This window comes from Papaver somniferum, chromosome 2 (genome assembly GCF_003573695.1).
Source record: "Papaver somniferum cultivar HN1 chromosome 2, ASM357369v1, whole genome shotgun sequence".
Lineage (NCBI taxonomy): Eukaryota > Viridiplantae > Streptophyta > Magnoliopsida > Ranunculales > Papaveraceae > Papaver > Papaver somniferum.
In genome coordinates, this window is record NC_039359.1 from 5,135,050 (window position 1) to 5,146,210 (window position 11,161).

Genomic DNA, 11,161 nt, shown 5'->3' on the forward strand with positions numbered 1-11,161 from the left:
GTCCAATGTTCAAAATTATCAAAGCCATTGTCTCGAAGCACAACTTACTTGTTTTTGCTTTCAAATTTCTATGTGTCAGTCATGTTTAGCAAATAAAAGTCATAAACTTAATTTTACAGCTAAAACTAAAGTTTATGAAAATCCTTTGGATCTTATTATTTCAGATGTTTGGGGTCCTTCTCCACTTTTATCTAACGAAGGTTTTCGGTACTATATTATTTTTGCTGATGCTTTTAGTCGTTTCACTTGGATTTACCCTATCCATACAAACTCTGATGTTATTGGTATCTTTGATGTCTTTTATCGACAAGTGCAAACTCTCTTAGGTCTAAAAATTAAAATTTTCCAGACTGATAACGGTAGTGAATATAAGAAACTCATTAAAATTCTCCGACAAAATGGTACCCAACATCACCTTACTTGTCCCCATACATCTGCTCAAAATGGTCATGCAGAAAGACGACATCGTCACATAGTTGAAGTTGGCTTAACACTCCTATCCAGGAAGTCCCAGATTTTCTATCACTTTGGACTTTTGGGTGCTTATGTTTTTCTCATCTCAGAGATTATTGATCTACTAAACCTGAATTGCGGTATTCTCCTTGTGTTTTTCTTGGATATTGTGCAACCCGTAAGGGTTATAAGTGTTTGCACATTCCTACTGGTCGAATTCATTGGTCGCGTCATCTTGTTTTCGATGATTTATATTTTCTTTTTGAAGATTCCAACTCCTCGGTACTACCATCTCCCCTGGATCTCTCACATGTAACTTTTTCTTCTCCTCACTTCCCAGTTTCTGTAGACATGTCCTCCCATCCTATTTCCGCTGATTCATTAGTCCTTCCTGCTAATATTTCTGGCCCAACCTTTCCTATCTGCAGTCCTAACAATACTTTGCAGCTTCCTCCTGCCAATATCCTTCCAGATTTATTCGACCATCCTCATCAGCTGGCATCTAATAACATCCCAGAAGTTGTTATTGTTCTAGACCACAACACAACCTATTTACCTCTGTCATACATTCAGACTACAACTGTCGAGGATTCATCCATGTCTCCCACGAATGGATTGTTAGCGGTGTCCTTTGTATGCCTCAGCTGACCCATATGCTCATGTTACCGAGTCAGCTAGTGAATTCCAACGGGTCTCTTTCACCCGAGGTTCAATGATCAATTACTGCCCAGTCAGGTGTTTGTGATACAGAACCAGCACAGCTGCTTCCTGATAGCATTATCTCTACTACATCACCGGGCCCTACTGTTACTATAAGTACTTCACCTGAACAAGATGTCACAGCTTCTCGAACATCGACTCAGAACGATCATTCTATGATTACAAGAGGGAAGGATGGTATCTTTAAACCCAAAGCTCTTTTAGCTTCAAAGCATGCCACCATTATTGATGCTTTCTTTGAGCCAACTTGTTATTCGCAGGCGAAGGAAGATCCTAAATGGCGTAAGTCTATGGATAATTAATATAATGCTCTTGTCCAAAATGACACTTGGTCTTATGTTAAACTCCAGATATGAATGTGGTGGGGTCTAAATGGGTGTTTCATGTCAAATGCCTTACTAATAGCACTATTAAACGAAGTAAATATCGTCTAGTGGCTCAAGGCTTTCATCAACGTCAAGGGAAGGACTATGGAGGAATTTTCAGTCTGGTTATAAAGCCTTGTACAATTCGTGTTGTTATTACTTTGTCCTTTACATCTGCTTGGCCTATTCGCCAACTTGACATTCAGAATGAATTTCTCAATGGTCTTCTTACGGAGGAGGTCTATATGAAGCAACCTCCTAGCTATATTGATCCAAATTATCCTGATCATGTTTGTCGACTGCATAAATCGTTGTATGGCCTTAAACAAGCACCAATGGCGTGGTACACTCGTCTTAGTGTGTTTCTACAATAACTTGGCTTTGTTGTTTCACGGGAAGATTCTTATTCATCGTTCGACTATTGATGTTACTTATCTCTTTGTATATGTTGACGATATTATCTTAACAGGCTCATCCTCTTAGTCTTTACAACTTCTTATTGATACTCTACATAAGGAATTTGCACTAAAATATCTTGGGGGGTGGTCCCTTTTTCTTGGTGTTGAAGTTACAAGAAAAACTAATGGTCAGCGTCGTTATATAGAGGATTTATGGAGCGTGCCAATATGAAAGGATCAAAGCTTGTGAGTACTCCATTTACTATATCTACTGAGCTAAATCCACAAGGTGGGGTTCCTTTGAAAAATCCTACTGAATATTGAATTATTGTTGAAGGTCTTTAATACTTTTTGATCACATGGTCTGAGCTTTCTTTTTTAGTCAATAAAGTATGTCAATTTATGCAGCATCCTACTGACAAGCATCTTCTTCTTGTCAAAAGAATTATGCGTTATTTACAAGGTACTTCCTCTTATGGTCTTACTCTTCGGCCTTATTCTAATCTGAAACTGATTTTTCAAGCCTACACTGATGTTGATTGGGCTGGTCTCAAACTGATAGACGTTTCACTAGTGGTTATTGTGTTTACTTGGGATCGAATATCCTTTCATGGAGTGCTAGAAAGCATAAAATTGTCTCTAAGTCGAGTACAAAAGATAAATATCATGGTCTTGCCATTACCAATACTGAGCTCACGTGGATTGAATCTCTACTCAAAAAAAAAATCAAGTTCTGGTCTGCACTCATCTTGACTTATGGTGTGATGATCTTGGTGCTAACTATCTTATTACGAAACCAATTTTCCATGGTCGTACTAAACATATTGAAATCGATTATTATTTTGTTCGCGAAAGAGTTCAACGTGGTCAGTTACATGTTCGTTTGTTTGTTCTAAAGACCAGGTTGTTGATGTCCTCATTAAACGTCTTTCGAGAGATCGATTATCTTTTCTACGCTCTAAGCTTACTGTTTCTGATCACCTGCTTAGATCGAGGGAGGGCGTTAGAGAACAGGAAATTTAGTTTTTGTTTCCTGCGGAAATATTGTTTTTTGTTTATAACTTTAGTTTAGTTTTGTTATGTCTTGTACGCAAGCTAAGGCTATATTTCCGGTACAACAAGTCATGTAATTATAACATATATGTATAAACAGATTTTTATCTTTGGTTTTCTCACATTGAGAAATCCAAGGCTGTTAATGGGGGTACCATGATGCTTGAGAATGTACCAACCCAAAGGTAAATGCTTTTTTGTCCTATATGCATATTGGTACACTCCAAGCAAAATGGTACCCCATTAGCAGTCTTGGAGAAACCTATCAAAACCTAAATCGTGTCCGTTAGCTAGGGGATTCTATTGTATTAGCACAAAGAAAGTAATGGATATTTAACATGTGAAGTGCCTAGCAAGTGGGCAATCACACAAGGCCATGAAGAAGTAACTGTCGAATATGACCGTAAAGGTCTGGTTAAAGTTGTTAACGGAACAGTGCAAATTGTTTCCTAGAAATATAGAGGTCTAATTGAAGATGTAGTTTTTTCTAGTCAAGGCAGTTAAATGATTGGTGTTTTAAGCACATAAATAAACTTGTAGATAAATGTGTTGATTTAATAGAAAATATGCTCGTAGATGTTCTTCTATTGAATGACTAAAAGATCCACTGCATTTTGTGGCTTCCCATATTTTACATGACAATGTCAGCGTTTAGAGATAATATTCTTGGCTAAATTGGGGCCTATAGCTGCATGACAAAATAAGGTCATTAAGAAGTAATTCATAGAAACCCCTTAACCAACTATTTTCTTAATGGTTAATTTATCCCTGATTAATTAGTGTTAATTCGGGTGATTAGTGTTAAAGTATAGTGTTAGATGTGAAATTAACGTGTGTTAATTAATCATCTGAACATGAAAAAAATTGAAAATTTGAACTTGTTTGAAAAACACCAACTCAGAATCGGTATATGTTGTCAAAAACAAATACCGATTGTAACCTCAAAAACATACAGAGATTTTTTGAAACTAGCTTCTACCCAGAATCGGATTATGGACATGAAAATCAACCGATTATCCATAATCGGTTTATATTGGCATGAACGTAAATCGATTGTGGGTAATTTTTCTCTTTTTTATCTGTGAATTATGTGTTGTTAAACATCAAATAAAATTAAAATTCATTTTATACCTGAGTTAATGAAATGAAATTGAGTATGATTTCATATTCATTTTATGATCGAGTATTAACTGGAAAAAAATGGGTTAATCAGAATCGATTTACACGATACATATGTAAAAACCGATTCCTGACATTGCACAACATGAATCGGTTTATAAGAATGCTCATGTAATCCGATTCTAACAAAATTTTCAATTTTTGAGCAATTTTATGTTACTAAAACCTACTCCCTCCGTTTCTAAAAAATATGCTTGTTTAGTTTTCACAAAAATTAAGAAAACTAATCATTGGAGCCACTTTTCCATGTTTTTTCCTAATCTATCCTTTGGTCCCCACTCATTTGTTATTACAGAAAGATGAGAGAGAAATGGTCCCCTTTTTGTTTTAGGAGAGAAAATTGAAAGAGAGAAGTGGTCCCTCTATGGGTATAGTAGTAAAATCATAACATTTGACTTTTCACATATGCAAACAAGCCTATTTTTTTGACATACCCATAAAAGGAAACCTGCCGATTCTTTAGAAACGGAGGGAGTAGTTTATAGGATTGGGTTGGGAAGAAAAGAAGAAGAATCAGTTGAAGTGGAGATGGAGATGGAAATGAATTTGATTTTGATTTTAGTTTTTAATTTTATGATTTTGATTTTAATTTTTAAATTTTATGATTTTAGTTTTATGATTTTGATTTTAGTTTTTAATTTTATGATTAGGATTTGATGGGACAAATTAGTAGTATTAGTATTTGATAGAGGGTAAAATGATAGTTTCATCAAACTTAGACACGCCTTATCATTTTTATGGGGTGGATGATAAAATACATAGACCCCAATACAGCCGGGATAATATTCTCTCTGCATATCAAATTAAGAATGCTTTAAAAAAAAAAGAAAAAAAAAACGGAAGTGAAATTCAACTGAACACCAACCAACACAAGCATGCTTCAAACAAAGAAAACCAACACAAGCAAAATGCCCACGTCAAATTGGGAGCAGCCATGATGTGAAAATGAGAAGCCACATTCGTCTGTTCAACTTAAACTCTACCCGTCGTGATTTGTCCATCATATACACCTCAAAATGCGGTAAAAAGAGAAGAACCCGGCTAGAAATTGTCTTAATTGAAAAGGGGTCCACTCCCAAAAAGCCCCTTGCCGTCCTCATTTGGTCTGACTTAAGACAATTTTTAGACCTATAAATACTGCTCAACCATGATACAACTATAAACCCCTTACACAATTGAGCTCCGAAGAACACTGTCACTAGCTTGAATCTATAATTTGAGCTCGAATTTTGAGTAAAGTTTTAAGTTCGTCTGTAAATGAAGTATCTCAATCTCATTATAGTCGTAGTTCTGTTGATGACGTTGATGTCGCCTCATTTTGTCCGTTGCCGGTCTCTCCGATCAATGCCGACGAGGAATGATGAGGTAAACCGTGATGACAAAGTTGGAGCTAACAGTGCAGGCGAGTTCACTTCTGTAAACGTTTCATCGTGCAATACTAGTCGTCATAAAAGATCACTGGCATCCAAGACCAAGTTAGCTTCTGGACCTAGCAGGAGAGGCCGTGGCCACTAGACTTTTTTGTTTTTGAATTTGAATTTCCAAATGTCCTCATTAGCTAGATTTTGTAAATGAATATCGGGATTATGCACAGTCAAAGATTCAGAGCGAGATCTTGTTCGAGTTTTGCAAGCAGATTCTTGTCAGCATTTTATAAATTTTCCGGTAACAAAAAACTATACAAGTTATAACTTTTTATGATTCTCGCTTAAAGTTATAACATTAAGCTTTTTTTCAGCTAATAAACTCTTCCCTCTGATCAAACAATAAAAACTTTGTAACTCAATCATATTTTTATTAGAGCAAATGAATTACAATCTGTCAATCTGTTGAACAACCCGTAATGATAAGACAACCAGTTAGTTCCATTCACTTTCTTCTTCATCTTTTTCTGGCAAGGATTTCCATTTACTTTGAGCTTTGAGCACGCCATTTTACAGGTTTACTTTTTGTGCCCGATTAGTCTAGTGAAGCTTATCAATACTAGAACCAAAGTCAAACCAAGGCCACTAAAACTTCCATCGGAAAATCAATATTGATCCAAGTACTTCACACTTAACAAAAGATCACTTTTCCATGATCAAAAAATACAACCAAAGGTCACCTACCCTTTCCTTTATGTACCAAAGATTTCAAATCAAATTCCCTGGGTCAACCAAATTGTTGGTGAGAAAATCCATCATGGATTGACGAGGTTTACACACAGCTACCAAAGGCTCAGCTTTAGGCATGGTAAGACCAGGCCCTTCACTCATATCCACTTCCTCATTTCCTAATCTTTCCCATTCAAAACACTGAACTAATCTACCCAACACCAACATTATAAATTGCATCGCCATCAAATTCCCAGGGCACCCTCTCCTTCCCATTCCGAATGGCAAAAAACTATAATTCCATAACTGTCCTTCTTTATCTCTCTCTAACGCATCGATGAATCTCTCTGGTTTGAACTCCATTGGTTCATCCCACGCCTTTGGATATTTATGTACTGCCCAAATGTTGGTCAATAAAATTGTTCCGCGTGGTACTTCATATCCACCTACTGTGCACTTTTCTGACGACATGTGTGGTACCGAAAGTGGAGCTACTGGATATAGTCGCATTGTCTCGTTGATTACAGAATGGAGATATGGTAGCTTTGGAAGATCATTTTCATCTAGGAGGCGGTGATTTCCAACATGAAGGTCAATCTCGGCCGTGACTTTTTCTAACGCATCGGGATGTTTCAACAGCGCCGACATCACCCATTCCATTGTAAGGGCAGATGTGTCTGTTCCAGCCGTGAAAAATATCTACACACGAGGAGAATACGATGACAACATGCTACAGGACACACTTAAAAACCAAAAATTGACTTAGATATAACATAATCACACAAAAGTAACCTGAGAATCATCAATATTTTTCTTTTCCTCTTTTTTCAATTGATGGACCATTATCATGTTGTAAGAAGAGTCAACATTTCTGATCTTGGACAGCAATGTACAGCAACCAAACTTATGTAATTTTTAAAGATCTTTATATTAATGAAGAACTACCTACCCATGGCCTAAGCTTTTATATTAGGAAACTATTTTAGCTGCTGGAACACTCCCCACGAGGTTATGCATTAAAAGGGCGTAGGATTCGTGAGTGTAAGGAAAGAATTACTGACCCACATTGTGACAAGAGTATTCCTAAAATTTTCAAGCACGGTAAACAAGCGCGTATATGCCTCCCTAACAGGTTAGTATTCCCAAAATTTTGAAGGACGATAAACAAGCGCATACATGCCTCCCTAACAGGTTAGTATTCCCAAAAAATTTAATGTCCCGGCGTCTCATCATTTAGCTGTATTTCCGATGCCTAAGAAGTTAACTACTAGGCTTGATTCTATTCAGAAGAATTTCCAGTGGAATAAGAATCGGGATGGAAAAGGTTTACTTCTTATAAAATGGGATACAATTACTAAGCCAAAAAACCCTAGGTGGTATCAACATTAAGAATACTGAAGAGTTAAATAAAGTCCTCCTAGCTCCAAACTGGCTTGGAGAATGCTCAAAGAACCACAAGCCTGTGGGTTAGAGTGTTGAAACGCAAGTATTTTCCAATCCCTTGCATGATGTTAGTAAACAAGGTTCATGGGTCTAGAAGAGGATATGCATAGGATTAGACATTGTAAAGGAAAACTATTATGGGGAAGTGGGTGATGGTAGGTTTAGGTTAGCTGCTATTCAAAATGTTAATCAGCTTATGCACCATGGTACTAATACTTGGAATATGGATATCCTTCATCCGGATACTTGAGATGGACCACTAATGCTTATTTTTACTTTGAAAACAGCTTACAGGCTAGTGGTGGCAGACAGAAATGCTCCCGGCCAGGTTAGCTTTCCCTGGGCTAAATTCTGAAAATTTTCTATACCACCCAAAATCCACCATTTCTTGTAGACATGTGTTTATAATTGTCTTCCTGTAAAGGAGAGAATAACTAGATTTGTTCAAAATGTCAAGTTGTCAACCCTAATTGCCCACTGTGAAATCTAGGAGTTGAATCATTTCAACACCTGTTCATAGACTGTAGACTGTCAGATTAATAAACAAGTTTGGATTGCTATGGGAGTTTGTTGTTTTAATATAACTATACATTTGAGCTTTATCAACTGGATAGCTAGTTGGTTTTCTAATTCTCTTGATCAGGAAATGATGATTATGTGGAATTTTTGAAACACGGTTATGCAATTGTATTTTATAATGTTAAATGCAGGTAACTGATATAGTTAGCCGAACCAATAAGGATACAGCTGGCTGGTAGGAAAATGTTAGAAAACGGTCTGACATGAATCTAAGGGTTGTTAGAACTAGAAATCCTAAATCATGGAAATTTCCACTTTAGGGATTTACTAAGATCAACTTTGATGTTTCATTTGTTAAAGCATCTAAATGTATGGCTACTAGTCTGATTATGTTTTCTGATGTAGGCACATTCGCAGGAGCATGGAGCATCCCGGCAGTAGCAGAAGCAGTGGCTGCTTATTATGAAACAATTATGTGGGCTAAGCATAGAGAATCTTTATTTTTAAGGAGAATAAAGCTTTAAATAGCAGTTTAGGATTGCTTAGAATTGTTAAAGGGCACTGGAAGTTGGATGTGTGCTCATGTTTTAAGGAACACTAACCTAAGAATAAGTTCCTCGGTTTAACTTGGTCAGTAAAAAATCTATTTTCCCCCAAGTTTGGCTTGGGTATATTACTCCTATTTTCTAAACTTGAAGTTACTTCAAGTTTTGTGTGTGTGGCTCTGTTCAAACGACCATCAATCGAAGTAAGGAAGTGCGAGAAGATATATTACTTACCCCGATGAGTCCATTGACGATATCTCGAGGGTATTGTTCAGGTTCAGTTTCCTGCAGTTTCAAGAGAACATCAATAAACACCTTCTTCGTCTCGCATTGAGCAGTCGGATCATTTTCTCTTTTCTTGCAACGTTCTACGACCAAATTCTGCAAATATGCGTCTCTTTTTCTATGTAGATATGCTAATTTCTTGTCAATTCCAATTATAAAATTAAACCACTTTAAAACCGGGAAAAAATCCCCCAAGTTCATCGACACATTTGGTACAAACATCTCTCTCAAGTTATCCAATTCAATCTTCTTTTTTCTCTCATCGTCTCCATAATCAATAAACTTTTTCCCAGCTACGATTCTCATCATTACATTAAAAACCAATTCTAGAAACAGTGATTTCATTTCAACCTTCACAAATCCCTCACCACCACTAAATCTTCCTACCAAGTGCTTGATAACAGACTCAATTTCTTCCTTACGAATACTCGAAAAATACTGAACACTGTTCGAAGAAAATACTTCGATAGTAGAAATCCGTCGTAGATTGCGCCAGTGTTGACCATAAGGAGCCCAACCAATTGCAGTGAAGTTGTAACCGAAGTGCTTTCCGGCCAATAAATGAGGACGACTTGCGAATACGATATCGTTTTTGGAGAAACATTCTTCCACCGCAGATGGAGATGAGATTACAAGCACACGACAGAAACCAAGTCGGAGGAAGAGGATCGGACCGAATTTGTTAGAGAGAGAATGAAAAGTTCTGTGAAGGGGTTTTTTGAGGAGGTGGATATGACCTATGATTGGATATGATGGTGGGCTTGGTGGCAAGTTTTTGGCTGGTTTAACAAGTAATTTGTAGACAAGGATTAAGAAGAAGATGAATATGGAGATAGATAAGGAATTGAAGATCTCCATTGTGGAATGATGATTATGGAGCTACCAGATGCAGAGGAGTGAAGTTATCAGTATATAAAATACTGTTTAAATTATTTCAACGGGGAAGAATATTCTTTTTAAATTGATTTTGTTTCGCCTTCACAGTTGTATGGAATCTCAATGTAAACTGTAAAGGTATGCTTCATTTTTTTTTTAAAATAATGATTCAGCACGAACTCTCGTTATTGTTAAGAGCAATTTCTATGGCAATGCCAAACCCAAATATTTGTTCAACAAGGTGATGGCCAAATTAGATTTTCCACTATGCTAAAACACTGAGCGTTATATCAATAGACGTGTGATCTATGTAAAAATGCTGGCGCTCACAGTTCGGACGCTGGCGTTCGTATGAATAACTCTGGCGTCCGAAATACTAACTCTGCGTCACAAGCTATATCGCCGGCATTTTTGTTTCTGTCGCCAACGGGTTGTTTTTAAAATTTCGAATTTCAATTTTTTCCTCTATAAATTACCACTATTTTCAAACAATTTACTCTCACACTAAAATTCCTCTTCTAAAAATGGCTGAAAAGGCGATCACACTTTTTTGCGATGCAAAACTTGAAGCTGTTGTTTCTAAGATATGTGGGAGTTTTAAAAAGATTGAAAATTGTAAAAGGAAGTGCAAGTTTTAGAAGTTGCTCCAAGAAAATGTTCCGCTAAAAGGCAAAGAAGAGCCCCGATTTTGAAAGTTAACTACAAAAAATTCAAAAACAAAGGTGAAACTGTCAAAGAGCGCGTGGAATGGAAAATACGTCAAACGAAGATAAACAGGAGGTCAAAACTTGTACTTGATTTTTATTGTTGTCTAAGTTTATATCTTGTAAAAGAATTGGCAATAATATCAATGAATGAAAATGTTTATATTTTAAAATAGATTTTCACTTCAGATTAAGTGAAATTTATTACAATTTATTAAACCTGTAAATAACATCAAACTACATTTTAATAACCCACAACAAAAACGTCAAACTACATCAAATCCAGCGATATTCTCTCTGTAGAGTTGATAGCATTCAAAATGCCTAAACTCTCTCCCGCTTTCTTTGGTAAACTTGGTCTGAGCGATGGTTTTCCAGTTCTTCGTTGGATAATCCAGAATAGCCACGATGAACCATCCACAATACTTCCGTATAATATTTGTCTTCATTAGTGATGAATGCAATTCTTAGTTCTAGGCTCCTACTGTTTCTTATTGCTTCGTTCCGCGATGCTATAAAATGTCCCAA

At 36.6% G+C, this 11,161-nt stretch overlaps 1 protein-coding gene across 2 annotated transcripts; it reads right to left on the reverse strand.

The window, feature by feature from the left end:
• Positions 1–5,910: 5,910 nt before the first annotated feature.
• On the reverse strand, positions 5,911–10,082 carry LOC113346728 (cytochrome P450 81E8-like). Of its 2 annotated transcripts, XR_003358610.1 has the most exons (3): positions 9,003–10,082; positions 6,081–6,960; positions 5,911–6,041 (listed from the first exon to the last, which is right to left on the reverse strand). XR_003358610.1 is itself a non-coding variant. In XM_026590227.1 (2 exons), exons 1-2 carry the CDS (start codon positions 9,909–9,911, stop codon positions 6,301–6,303), a joined length of 1,569 nt encoding a protein of 522 aa, XP_026446012.1. In that variant the 5' UTR covers positions 9,912–10,082; the 3' UTR covers positions 5,911–6,300. The 2 variants fall into 2 exon arrangements, 1 of the variants encoding a protein (XP_026446012.1); XM_026590227.1 differs by having other exon boundaries at positions 5,911–6,960.
• Positions 10,083–11,161: the final 1,079 nt, after the last annotated feature.

Coding starts and splice junctions, on each gene's coding strand:
- LOC113346728 (XM_026590227.1), bottom strand. CDS start 9,911: ATGGAGATCTTCAATTCCTTATCTATCTCCATATTCATCTTCTTCTTA. Junction 6,961..9,002: donor TCGTCAATGGACTCATCGGG/GTAAGTAATATA, acceptor CCTCGTGTGTAG/ATATTTTTCACGGCTGGAAC.